The 13,901-nt window shown below is 55.3% G+C and overlaps 1 protein-coding gene across 1 annotated transcript in view; it reads left to right on the forward strand.

Annotated features, from left to right (window-relative positions):
* The window catches only part of XXYLT1 (xyloside xylosyltransferase 1), a gene marked incomplete at both ends in the record, with an annotated part of 35,409 nt that overhangs the window by 613 nt on the left and 20,895 nt on the right, over positions 1-13,901 (forward strand). Inside the window, one exon of the mRNA XM_082003456.1 lies at positions 5,454-5,601. Within this exon, the coding sequence (XP_081859582.1) occupies positions 5,454-5,601 (148 nt within the window). The remainder of the gene's footprint in view (positions 1-5,453; positions 5,602-13,901) is intronic.

Consider the following 13,901-nt stretch of genomic DNA (forward strand, 5'->3'; position numbering starts at 1 on the left):
CCACCCGCCGGCCCCTGCCCGCCCAGCGCTACAAAGGAAGCACGCGGGCTTTCCGAGTAACTCCAGGCGTCCCGTAGGAGGAAGGCAGCAGCAGTCCAGCGAAAGACAGCCCTTGCTCTAGCTCCCTGCAGCGGGGGTTTGCTTCCCATCTGCGCTGGAGAAGGCGGTGTCTCTTCCCCAGCCTCGCGAGTGTTTCGAAGGGCTTGTTCTGTGCGAGCTGAGGCCCTGCGCTCCCCGCTGCTGCCTGCTGGGAGGGGTCCTGGCGCAGCTCCGTGATTTGTCTCACCCAGGAGTGGGTGGCTGCGTGGCCGGGGAACCCCTCGGGCAAACCACTTCTGCTGGAGAAGAGCAGTTGCTCTGAGCAATGCTGCTCCTCTTCCAGGGGCCCTGCTGTTGGCCCTGGTTCAGCGCCGCAGCACACGGGCCACATGTGCTTCTCTGTAGATGGTTCCCAAGCGGTCCTGCGGGATGTGATCCGAAAAGGCTGTCGCCCTGCTGCTAGCAGCCCTCGAAACAGGGAATGGAGGGCCCGCAAAGGCTGGAGTGCTTCCATGTGCAAATGTTCATCTTGCTACCTGCCAGAGAAACAGTTCTGCTTCCCAAAAATGTCAGTGCAGCTCATGCAAAGTCAGGCTTTGGAAAACCAGAGGAGTATTAAGTTCAGAGACTCCAGGTAACCTGACTCTCCTGTCCTGAGGTGCTGCTGCAGAGTATTGCTTGGAAGTGCCCCCTGCTTCTTCTGTAACTTCTTATTTCTCATCTTTCAAGTATTTAATATTAGCTGAACTCTGCTGAGACATAAGTAGAGATGTAACCTTAACATTGTTCATACAGACCATTTGTTGGTAAATAATCCCACCTCTCCTCTTCCTTAAACAGCACTTCAGTAGTGCTGGTGCTCAGTCAGGTCACGTGTCCATGGTGGGGAACCTGCACAGAGCCGGGAGTGCTCAGCTGCCTTCCCGAGGATTCCTCCCAGCCGCAGCGGGTGGACTAGGGTGCCCCATGACAGTGCAGTGTGAGTGTGTGGTGGGACAGCCTGGCTCAGGTCTGCGGTGCCGTGTCCCCTGGAGTGGGGTACCCCTGGGCCACCGTGGTGCGCAGATCCCTCGCAGACACCTCTGTGTGTGTGTGGCTGCCTTATGTCATCTGCTCTTCTCAGAAACCAAATTCCTCTGTGGGCAGCCTTGCCAGCATTGCTTCTCCAGGGGAACACAGGCTTGTGTGTTGAATGTTGTATGAAGTGGGGGCATGCAGTGATGTGTCTGTTGTGGGGTGGGCCTCTGTAGGTGCTTGTGGACTCACAGGAAAGCCTGGCTCACAGCTCAGTAAGTCTCGAGCCAGTACTGATTTCCTGGATGTAAGCAAACAGCGTGATCTGGAGGTCTGAGGTGAGATCTTACTGGGATCTACTCAGTGGGACAGCTTCTTCCCTCTCTCCTGGCAGAGCCTGACATATCCTGGTTTCATTAGCTAGGCTGTGGTTGGCAGTACACTTCTGATTTACACTCTCCACTTACCTGTTTTGAGGTAGAGTTCCTAGTACAGAGCAGAGGCTGTTGCCTGCTCCTCAGGTGTACAGCCTTGCACCTAACACTGCGCCAGTTTCTGGTACACCAGCAGGTGACAGCGCCTCTTTATTCTTGCTGTAGCCTACCCCATTCCTTCTCTTTATCAGCAGGAAACATCACCCTAACTTGAACCTTTGGTGCTGCTAAAATGTTGAAAATGGTTGATCCTGGTGCTCAAGTAGCTCCCGCAGTAACCCGTGTCCATCCTGAGACCTCTCCTTTTTCCTGGTTCTCTTGGTGTCACCTGAACACTCTCCTGGTTCTTATGCTGTTTTCCTAGAGCAGGCCCAGAGACAAGGCTTGATAAAGTGCTCAGAGGGCAGCTTGAGCTGCCGAGGCAAGATTGATAAAAACCCTGAACTTTACTTTTTCTTCGTGAGGATGTGATTCAGGTGTGGGTTATGCAGCTGTCCTTGCCCTCCCCTCCCAGCAGAGCTGGGATACGTTGGGTCCTCTGTTAGAGAAAAGCCCAGGAATCTGACCTGGATCCCAGGCCTTGGCGAAGGTCATGAGCCAGCTCTTGTCTCTCCCTAAGCAAATTCAGGAACTTTCAAAATCTCCTTGAGACTGAAGCAGCTGGCTGCAGCCAGCCAGGGCAGCATGCAGACGGGCAGGGGTTCCATGCACCGTGGTGGGGTTCATGGGAGCAGCGTCAGCACAGGACCCTCCTTGCTGTGCAGGGCAGGGCAGACCTGGGCTGTCCCAGTCACGGGCAGTCGTGACGTGGCGTCACCAGTCCCACGGTGCCTGTACAGATGCGTCCCAGATGTGGAGCTGGCAGCGCAGCATGCGGACGGCGAGCGGCAGATGGAGCTGCTGCTCCGCGACGTGGTGCCGGCATGCCTGCTTGGCGTGGGGTGGAGAGCCACGGGGACGGAGGAAGTTGGCTAGGAAGCACCCGCAAGCAGCAGGGATGGAGGAAGGACTCGCCGCATGCCGGTACCCAGCCAGGGCTTGGTCTTCCTGCCCACACCTTGTCTTCCAGCCCCAGCTTGTGGAGGTTCTGCTGGGCTTTTACCAGGGCTTTTATGGTCGCAGTTGCAGAGAGCGTGACCTGTCCCGTGGGTTGCAGGGTGATCTCTGCAGCCTCTCCTGCTTCCTGGCAAGCGGGAAGTGCTCGGGAGCAAGCCTGGGCATGTCTCGGTGGCCAATTTTGTGCTTACAAAGAGCCCCGACTTGCCCTGCTTCCTGCAACTCTGCTGAGCTGCGTGCTCTGACTCCTTGCGCTGATTCATATCACTTATTTATTCCGTTCCCCTCCGAGAATAACCTTAACTGCACGCTCTGCTCGTTGCTCTTCCTGGTTGCTTGTTTAGATCAGCCCCGCGGAGGATGCTGCCAAACACCGACTCCTCTGTGGGTCTGGCGCTGAGCGAAGGCACGCTGGGGTGAATGCAACTGAGCTGCCATGACCCCACACTTACAAGAGAGCTGCAAAGATACCTGGCACGAGAAGGAGGGAAAGTTAGAGAGAAACAAAATGCAGGTTGTTTTTTCCTAGTGAATCAATTGAAAGGGTCTTTTCTCAGTGCGGGATGTGAATTTATAAAACTCTGCTTACACAGGAAACCCCTAGAACTTACGCTTCTTAATGTCCTCAGCAAACGTGGTTGGATTTAGCTACAGGGATTTACTGAAAGCTGCTACACAAATAAATAACGGTACAAAATTAGCAGCAGATCAACAAGCTGTGCTAAAGTCAGCAGCGAGGAGAGGAAAAGCCCTGGCAGTCCTGAAGAGGCTGGCCGGCCTGTGGCTGCGGGAGGAAGATTCAGCTGCTCAGGAGTTTGCTTTGCAGAAGTGCCTAACCAAAGGGTGTGCAAAAGACATACATTTTCCTGTTTTCTTTGGGAGGGAAGGGAAGGTGGATAATGCTGCGTCTGGAGTTTCAGGAGTATTTTTCCCATGATTTTTGCCCACTGGTGTTTGGCACTCTACTTATTTCAGAGGTGACTGGAATTGGTTTGACTTCCCCCCCCCCACACCGTTCAGCTGTTTCCTATGTGCTGTGCAGACCTCAGGCTGCCTTTACTGGAGGCAGAGGGGTGGTTACAGGTGGTGCTGTGTTCTTCCTCCATGCTTCTCCAGTCCGGACAGACCCTGAAGCCACCCCCCCCAAGCTGGGCTGGGAGAGCAATGCATCGCACTGGTGCTGCTGGTGGTGCTCAGCTCCATGCACAGCCGGTCAGTGCCTTTGCACCTGGAGACTAGTGGTGTTTTGCTATGTTTGATCACCTGGGATCGGGGCCGGCAGCAGCGCTTGGTGCTCCTGCTCTGCTCCCGGCAGCCGTGCCGCTCTCCCGCCTGTTCCCGCAGCACTGCCGGTGCTAACCGCGATGGCAAAGACAGCCGCGCAGCTGGGCAGGGCTGGGGCGAGATGCTACCGTAACGTTACCGGTAACGGAGCTGCCTTCCCTGCGGTGTCTCGGGGAATATGCTGTGCTTTCCAAAGCCAGGTGTGGCTGCTGATGAGCTCTCCCAATGCACTTCCCTGGTACATGTTGTTCTGTGTTTTTCCTGCCGTCCTCCTGCAGGCGCTTGGCCCCGAGCCCAGCAGCCGGGACGCCAGCAGCGTGGCCGCCCCGCCGAGGGCCGTGCTGGCCACGGAGCCTGTGTGAGGGCTCTCATACAGTGCCTGGCTGACGGCAAGGGCCAGTGGCCAAGGGCGAGTGCTTGGGGTACCTTCCCCAGGAGGGGGCCATGGGAACTCTGCTGTGACTGTCCTCCAGCGGTACCCCACCGTGGGCTCAGCTGCCGTGCCGGGGGTCAGGATGGGCCCATCACCTTGTGTCCTCGCTGGCCTTTGGTTCCTGCTGGGCTCTTCCTGCTTTCCCTGGCCTGAAGAAGGCGGCACGACCTCAAGTCTCCACACTCAAGTTCCTGCACTCCCCCTTATCCGCACCAGGGTCGTGTCCCCCCATCGCTCTTAATTACCCTGAAAATCCCTCCTGTTATCTTGTGTCCTTCTGTGTGTGTAACGAGCATCAGGCTGCGTGACAGTTCCTGTTCGTCAGACTTCGACCAAAATTCATTATAAGCTTGTAAAATTTCAGTACCTGACAAGGTACATTTGCAGTTGCTCCTGTTTCTGGCCCATAGCACGACCTGCGCGGGGGTGCCAGGGCTGGCGCTGGTGCAGGGACTCCAGCAGGGCTGAGGACTACAGAGCATTGCTGGCTGAGCGCGAGCAAGGCTCCACCACAAGCGGGCTGAGATCCATCTAGAGAAGATGCTCAGCTCTGCTGTAACTCCTGATGTTTGGATTTTTGTCAGCATGCTGTGGCCTGTCATCCCTTTCCCCCTCCAGCCCCGGCAGGACGTGCTGCAGAGCTTGCCTCCATGCCGGGCTGAGGTTCAGGAAATCCGGGCTGCGTCCCTGGCCCTGTCGCAGCCTGCCTCTGTAGCAGGGAGCAAGTCTTGGTCCTCAGGGTAAGTGACGTGGTCTGGCTTGCCTCAAAACAGCAGGATGCCAGAGCCTGGAGCGAACCATCACCTCTTCTGATGGACTCCATATGGGAGACCAGATATGTGGTTGCATTAGGCAGTGGTAACAGACCAGAAGGGAAAAAAAACAACAAAAACATTGAACAGACTTGATTGTATGAGGGGATTTGAGTCTCTCTCAGCCTGTCTCACGTTTATGAAATGGTCATAAAAATCCTTCCCTCCTTTCCCTGACCCCTTAGCTGGCTCTCGCGGCAGGGGTGTGTGCAGGGGCCAGGGCAGTCGAGCCCCTTTGTGCCGCTGTGGTGCCATCCAGCAGTATTTGTGCTTCAACAATCTTCCCTGGGCCCCGTGCCGGTGCAGGCTGAGCAAAGGCTGCCAGCGCTGGGCCAGTCCCCAGAGACGGCGGCTGAGCGGCGTTTCTCGTGTCTCTCCTAGGTAATAGTCCATGATGTGAATGAGCTGACAGAAAAGCTGTTTCCAATCGTCGAAGCCATGCAGAAACACTTCAGCGCTGGATCAGGGACCTACTACAGCGACTCGATCTTCTTCTTGTCGGTTGCAATGCATCGCATCATGCCCAAAGGTAAGCCTGCGCTGAGCTGCCGCAGCAGCCGCCTCCGGCAGCACAGGCTCTCTTTTTCTTCTGCACCAAGATGTTACCCATTGCTATTTGAAATGCAAAGAAAGTTACAATCTTTTGGGGTCAGCTCCTGGGCTTCTGCTTCTTCCTGCAGTGATGGACCCTTTGGCCCAAGACCGCTCACATCCAGGTCCCTGCTGGTGGGGATGGCAGGAGGTTATCCATGCCATGTGCCAGCTGGCCCTGCCCTCGCACCCTGGGACGGTGGGAGAGGTGACACAGGAGCAAGCGTGCCTCTGTGTGTATGTGTCTACAGCCCCCTTCCCCGTGGGGTGTCAGCAGAAAGAGGTGCCTTGTGTTCATGGCACGGCTGCTTGGCTATGTGCTAGCAAACATCGGCAGAGAGCAGTTGTCGAGCCTTTCCTCTTGGCTTCGGTGAGCTTTTGGAAAGCTTTGCTGATTAGCAGCCACTGATCACTTAAGTTTCCTTATTGTGCCTTTGCTCTGCTGTTATTGAGTGTGGGAATAACAATAAATCTGCAGGAAAACAAGGCAGCTGGCAAAGAGGGCTTGGCTCCGTTGATGCCATGTTTTCCTTCCCTGGCTGCACATGGGTGCTTCTCCCAGGACTGGCGTGCTCTCTAGCCTTGGACTGGTCACACGAAGAGCATATTGCATCCCTGGGCTCTGAACCCCTTCCTCGGAGCTCCCCCAGCCCTGCCTGTCCCTTCCCAGTGTTGGTCCCTGGGCTCTCCCTGCTGGCCTGACGCATCGGTCAGCGCAACATCCTCTCCTGGGCCAGCCGCTGGCTGTGTGTCCTCCCTGTGCCACAGCAGGGTGTGGGTGGCAGTGGCGGCAGAGAGCCCCAGGGTCCTGCCTGGCCATACACCTGCCCCGGGAGGAGAGGTGACCAGCCTCTCGAAGGTGCTTGTGGATGGCACACGGTGGTGGCCTGTTCCCACACGTGTGTGTTGCTGAAATAGCTGTTCCCATGGCTAGCACCACTGGCACTGGCAGCTTCCTCAGTATCTGGAGCCTCTACCCAGCAGTAATATTCCTGCAGACTTCTCACCATGGATCTCAGGTGGTCTTGCTTTTGCTGGGACGTGCCTGGGTGTGACTGCCCTGTGCCCCTGCTGAGCCCTGTCCCAGTTTGGCTCTGCTGAGTAGCTCCTGCCTCTGCGCTGGCTTGTGAGGCTTCCTCTGGACATGCCCCTGTCTGGGGGGCACAGCCGTCCCATGCTAGCTCGCTAAGTGGTGGGGCAGTGGTGTTTAATTTGTGTAGGCAGGCGTTAGGGAAGAGCAGGCAGGGAGGTGACCTACTTAGTCACCCCTGGGGGCTGTGGGGCAAGGCAGCCCTGAGGGTCCCGTCCAACCCCCTGCCAATCATTACTCTGTGGGCTCCAGCAAATGTGCTGTACTTTGCTTTCCATTAGACTTGGGTAATTTTTTTGCGTGTCTGGTGATGTCTGCATTGCGAGTGCTTTGAAGTATGCTGAATACAAATGACGGTATTAATGCTGGCTAATTCACTCATCGCGATTCCCTACCCTGTCTTTACCATGTGCTAAAGATATCCGTGTCGTGCCGCCTGCCAGCAAGAAGCTGCTCAGTCTGAAATGCCTTTTCTCAGTTCATCAACCTGCCGGTTGTCTCATCTCCTGGAAAGCTTGTTTACTCTCCCTCAGCCTGACGGGGTTTTCAATGGTCTGTTCAGGGCACAGGATGTTTAAAGAGGCATTTTTACAGTTTCATGAGCTTAGTTTTTATTTCAGAAGCTGCTAGTAAAGCTGATTTATATTTCCCTTGCAAGGGAGGTCAGATTTACTGCGCTGGGTGCCTGGTGATTTATGGGGCTGGCGGGGCCCCCTGGCCCCTTCCCTGCTTCCCGACGCGCAGACGACGCCGGACCGGAGGCAGCAGGGAAGGCTGCAGCTCTGCTGCCTGCTTGCAGGTTTGCGGGTGGTGTGGGAATGGCACCGGGCTCCTGCCGCTCTCCTGGCTCTGACAAGCCAGCCACTCCTGGCGTGAAGAAGTCGTTTGCTAAGGTGGAGGAGAGAGGACAAAGCCTCTTTTTCAGGCAGTATTAGCATTTCTCCTGGTGCATTTCCGTGCCGTTTTACTTGCCCTGAACGCTGCATCTTCTTGTGCACCTCTGCAGGCATATCTGGCTCCATAGTGTTAGCACCAGTTTTTTGTGGAAGCCAGATTTGATTGGAAGCTTAAGCATCCTCCAGCAGAAATGCAGGCTATGATCTGAATATTAAATTCACTTGTGTGTTTGTTTGCATATATATTAATCGGTCTATAGGTTTTTTCCAATAGCTAACGACCTTTGCATTAAAATTGCCTGGTTTTAGTTTCCCAAATTTATCATTTTTTGAAGGAAAGCATTTCCATAGTATCATGACGTAGTAATTTGTTTGAAGCCTTGGGGTTGTGATGGAGCGCTGACTTTGCAGACTGATGGCACTCACCACTGAACACCAGGATTGGGTTTTGCTTTTTAAAAGAAGACTTTGGTGGAACACGTGCTGGCTGCGTGCATATTGCACTGAAAATAAATGGGTTTTGCCACTCAGCTGTTCTGTTTTACACTGCTGCTTGGGATCCTTGCCCAAAAACCTGCAGCTGCCAAACTATAATATAACAGCTTCTTAGCTGGTGTAAATCATGGAACTCTCTTGCCTTAAATGTCTTACATCAGCGGAGTTAATCTGATTTAAACCAGCTAGGGACGTGGTATGCAGCGTGCAGAAGTGCAGACTGCATAACTCTTGTCTGTGCTTCAGGCTCATAAATCCTGTTTTAATGCGGTGTGGCCAGCCCTGAGGAGCTGGAGGAGGGCTTGATGTATCGCAAGGGTTTTGCAAGGGAGAAGTGATGGGAAAGTTACACAGAGAGAGGACGAGCAGGGTTCAGGCTTAGGAGGCGCTGCCAGGATGAGGATGATGCCAGCATGAAATGGTCTTGGGACCGGCAGAGCAGTTCTAGGAGGGGAAGGGAGGACAAGGACTCAGGCCAGTTTACTTTCTTTCTCAGTATGCTTATCCAGAGGTGGCCTCTCACTTCGCGACTGGCTTCGATCCCTGTAATTGCTTGTTGTTTTAGTCGTGTGATTTCAGAGGTCCCGGAAAGCTTTTTATCACCTTCCTTACAGATACATGGAGGAGCAATGTCTGGGCAGGTCTGCCGGCAGGCAAGATCACAGGACAGGCTCCTGGTGCCGTGGCGAGGGGAAGAGGAGATGGGATGGCAGAGGAGCAGCCAGGGGAAACTGTGGGCTCCCTAGGGAATTCTTGGCCCCTGTCCCTGGCCCACGTAAGGTGATTTTCAGGGGGACTTAATTTAGCAACTGCGTGTCCTCAGCAGCTGGTGGGTTGAGGGACAGATGTCAGCATCCAGCAGCTCGGGCAGAGCTTTGAAAACTGCAGTTTGGTGTTTGACTCCATTGGTTTTGCTGACCTTGCTGCAGCAGGATGGCCCTGTGGGAGAAGAGAAGGAGCAGAGGGAAAATGGGACAGAACGGAGAAGCAGCTTTGTGGCTTATCTCTGCCAACTCGGACAGAGGAGTGGAGTCCTTTGGCTCAGGGAAGTCTCTGAAGCCTGGCTGGAGGTAATGTGCCTTGTGTGGAGCGAGGGTAGTTAGCAGAAGTTGACTGAAGATGGTACTTGACAAACTGGAGGCAGCAGGCTTTCCTGGCCGGTACGAACAGCTGGCAGTGTTCCTGAGGGGTGGTCCTCCTCCCTGCCTGGCAGCACGTCGGGGGGCTCTTGGGGTTTCTCTCCCACTGACCGACCCAGCATGAAGGCAGAAGCCCTGACAAAGGGTGGGAGATGAGCACGGGGTGCAAAGGGCCCCGGGCTCTTCCATGCATGAGGTTAGCCCTCCTGCAGCATGCCGCATCTTCTAGGTGCTAGTGAAGCACTAACTCCTTAATCCCGGTACCTCTCTGGGTGGGCAGGGAGAGGAACGCAGCTCTGCTCCCCCAGAGCTGGCGGGATGCACCTGAGCAGAGCCACGGCTGGGATGTCTGCCTGGAGAGGTTGTGCCAGCGAGGATGGACCCCTCGCTTCTGCTAGCGTGGCTCCGTGTCTGCACAGGGGTGGTGGAGGGAAGAGTGCAGAGCAGGATGGGGTGTGACTGCAACGTTTAATTCCGCTAACAGGATCTCTTACAAACATACGTATAAAATTAGGCTTGGAGATCTCCAGGAAAGCAGCTCAACAGGATGGTTCCTCCTCCTGCCCAGCCTCTCTTCTGCTTTGATGCCTGGGGCATCCCAGAGGTGACCCATGTGCCCGTAGAAGACTCTCTGAGCAGGCAGCGAGAGCCATCAGAAAGTGTCTAGCTAACAGCCGGGGAGAGAGGGAAATGCTGTTCGGCTCACTCTCAGCCTGTTTTAAATACTTGGAAAGCATGGGACCAAGAAGGGGAAGAGAGCCAATTCCCTGTCTGGTTTATTCTGTTGTTAGGAACTGGGGTAAGAAAGTGGATGTGTTGGAAAACATTTGGGAGAAAATATTTAATGAGGAAATACTTGACATAGTTATCACTGTCGAAACTGGTGGGGTGAGATACAACTAAATTATTAAGACCAGTGGTTGCAGTGCTTATAAGAGACGATAGATAAGAGAAGTAGGAGCTGGGTAGCACTCTACTGTGAAGACACAACTAGGGACTTGCTGACTGAACACTTAGGAGCTTGATCTCCAGGTGCGTTGGATAAGGTTATTCATCAAGGGCTTGTAAGGGAGCCTAGCAGCAGGGGAGGAGTGGGTAAGTCTCTGTGTGGCTAAATAAAGACAAGGAGCTACAAGGAAGGAGAACAAAACAGACTGATTGTTATGCACTGCTGAAATTTGTGGTGTACCAACTGGATGTGTTGGGAAAAACATGGAAGAGATTCAGAGAAGAGCAGTGGCTTGTGTACGGGATGAACCTGGCTGACTTGGACCCTCCGGTCTGGGAGGGGGCTGGCCGAGGGGGCTACGGTGCTGTCCGTGAAGCCACCCTGCGAGGCAGATGTTTGTACAAGAACTGGGGGGCATCAAAGGCGGTGAGAGGTGGGTTTAAAACAGAGCATGCAGTGGTTGTTCACACAGGTGCGGTGATCCGTGGAGCTTCTTGCCATGGGATGTTGTAGACGCTGGGCTGCCTCATGGAAGAGGCAATCATTGCAGGCTGCTGTCTGATAGACACCGCCTCTGCGCGGGATCTCCCCGAGCTGCGAGCTGCGCAGGAGCACGTCGGGGGGACGCGGCTGTGGATGGTGGGGGGAAGCAGGGCCGTCTGTTGCAGGTGAATAAGCAGCACCCTGTCTGGGGAAGCGGCCACCAGCAGGAAGCTGTGCCATTGGCTTCATAGCAAGTGTCTGGACTTAGCTGTGGCGCACTGGGATCAAACAGCAGGTCCAGTGTTCTCCCTGGCCTCAGGCTCTGAATGGGGCAATTTCTCCAGCTCATTATCAACGGCTGTACTGATTATTAAGCGTAGACCAGATTATAATGATGTTTGTCCAAGCTGCCTGTTAATGACCAAACTCCAGGCCGCTTGGGGTTTGGTGCTGCTTGCAGCAGGCTCCAGCTGCTGGCTCCGGCTTGGTCTCCCACGAAACTGATATCAGCCTTTGCCTGCTCTGGGAGTCCCGGCCCGGAGACAGCAGCCTCTGTGAGCCTCAGCTTACGCCTTTCCCACCGAGCGGAGCTGGAGGGAGGGCAAAGGCCAGGGAGGAGACGTGTTGGAGCGAGCGCTGAGCTGCGCTCTGCCTGCTCAGGGCACCTTGCCTGCGCCGAGGCCAGGCACCCGGAGGACTCCTGCTGCTGGGAGCCGGGAGGAATGGGTGAAGCAGAGGTATCAGGAAAATAGTCTGTTTGCTGGAGCAATGCCTTGGCAAGTAATTGTCTTCTGCTAGTGAGCTTCTGTAAAAGCAGGCAGGCAGCGTCCTGAAAACGTGATCTATTGCGTTTGGGAGAGCAGGGATTTGTAGGTGTGCGTGCGTGAGGGTTTGCCATTGCAGCTTCCACGTTCGAATCCGTAGCGCGGGGTTGCCCGGGTTGGGCTCTGCTTGCCCGCGGGGTGCCAGGTGACCGCACGCGATTTTTCCCTCGACAGCACCTGTGTGCAGTGAGTTACGGTGCATTAATCCTGTGTCGCACGATGAACAAAAACGTGCATCAGAGGGCTGTAAGGTGGAGCCCGGCAGAGGGGGATGGGGAAGCATCACCTCCTCTTCCTCCCATCAGCTTCAGAGCAACTCCTGGTGCATGGTGCAGCTACCCACAAAATTCAGCAACTTATGTTGTCATAAATGAGCATTTTGAGAGTGTGTCACTCCTGATTCTTTCCTGCTGGCTGAGCATCGCCGTCACTGCTGAGCCCCACCACATTGGGGGTACGCAGACATGCAGCGGGTTGGGAGAGTGCTGGGAGGAGAGCGCCTGTGTCCCAGATGCTCCAGGCCTGATCGTGCGTTATCGAAGTGATGTTGTGAAGAGGCCCAGAAAATTGAGGTCTGCGGCGGAGCCGTGGGAGATGGCCCCAGAGCCATGTACTGCCAAGCCGCAGTTCCCATGGGATGATGCAGTAGCTGAAGGGTTTATTTGCTGGCAAAAATGTTTCCATCTTGACAGGGATGGAGGGACTGTTTCTGGTGTGCTCTCATAACCTCCCTCCCTGGTTCACGCTCTGCAGCCACGTGAAAAACAGCCAGATTCCTTCCCCAGCCTGTCTCTGGGCTGTGCTCACTCATGTCAGATCCTGCGATGAGAAGGGGCTGGAGGACGGATTTGCAAGCTATAGGGAGAGCGGTGCCAGCCATTGTTCCTTGCTGGGGTGAGCCTGTTGTGCCATGGGAGTTATTTTCACAGTGCTTTTTGGGAGCAGGCAATTATCTAAATAAGCCCACCCCAGGTAAACACCAGAGACTGTGGCCTTGTGGGGGGGTCCTCACCTGCCAAAACGAGACGCTGACCCCATCTGGCTGCCTGCAGGATGTACCCCTCCTGGCAGGAGAGCCCCTCACCCGCAGCCCTGCTGCGGAGGAGCCATCGGGAAGGGCTGCTGCCGTGAGGGGGACGCGAATGATGCTTGGCAGGCGCCCGGCAGCCCCCCCAGGTTCTTGGCACGGCAGAGGCCCCTTCCCAATGGCACTGCTGCCGTTGGGGGCCAGCGCGACCTGCAGCCCCCGCGGGTGGTGTCGCTTCTCATCATTTCCGCTGGCCGCCCCTCGCTGCAGTGCCACCATCGATTATTTTTGGATGTCCTAGATCTGTCAGGCCGGGGCAGGCGCATGCTGCTGTTTGCCCCGTCCCTGCACAGCGGTGGGGTCTCGGTGCCCGGTGCTGCAGATGGGTGCTCCCCTCCCCAGCCAGCCCCGCTCCCCCATCTGCAAAGGGTGGATGCGGGGGGTCACCCGGCAGTGATGCGGGGCTGCTCTCCCCCACTGCCTTGCTCGCTGCTCTGCCGTAGCTTGTTAGAGCTTAGGAGGAAGAAGCAAGGACTAAATCTGCCTGCAGCCCTGCAGCCCCTTCCCCCACCACGTGCAGTTAATCAGGATGTGAGCTCATCTACCTTAATGCATTTATTTTCCTGTATCTCTTTTTGGTTTCCCTTTCCATCTCACCCCCTCGTTACTTCACAGCTTTCCATCCATTCTGCTTTGTAATTTATGGCAACCTGGAATTAAACCTTATTTTGTCTGATTACAAGGTTTCCTGCTGCTCTTCCTCCAGCTCCAAAATGTGTCTTCACACTCCTCCCCCAGCGGCACTGTATATTAAATACGTAGCAAGCAGCACTTCCAGTTCCATCCTGAGAGCTGTCGCGTGCTCAGCGATGTCTCTGCATTGGAGTCCAGTTAAGAGCCAAGGTGTTGAGCACCATTAAATATTAGTCCCTCAGACCTTGATGGATTACGAGGAGACATTTGGATGCACAGGAAAAATTCATTTCCTGGAACAAAACACATCCATCTCCTGCTGAGTCTCCCTGTCCCTCTGGAGCTGGCTGTGAGGTGTGGAGCAAGGCGAGCAGAGTGATGCAGCCATGAGCACAAGGGCTGCCACTGCTGCACCAGACTCCTGAGCTCAGCCAGGTGCCTGCCCTGCATGGATGGTAGTGATGTTTTGTCATCTGCCTCTGGCAGGCAGCCTGATGTTTTAATTAGCTGATAGACTGGAATTGCTGTGCAGCTCCCACTGCCCTGCTCTGCTGGGTGCCTAATTGGTGCTGCAGAAACCTGCGTCGCAGGACGGTTAGTGGCTGGGGCGCTTGGGCACGTCCCCCGTTGCCTCCTGCCCTC

This window comes from Phaethon aethereus, assembly GCF_964289735.1.
Source record: "Phaethon aethereus genome assembly, chromosome: 9".
Taxonomy (NCBI): Eukaryota; Metazoa; Chordata; class Aves; order Phaethontiformes; family Phaethontidae; genus Phaethon; species Phaethon aethereus.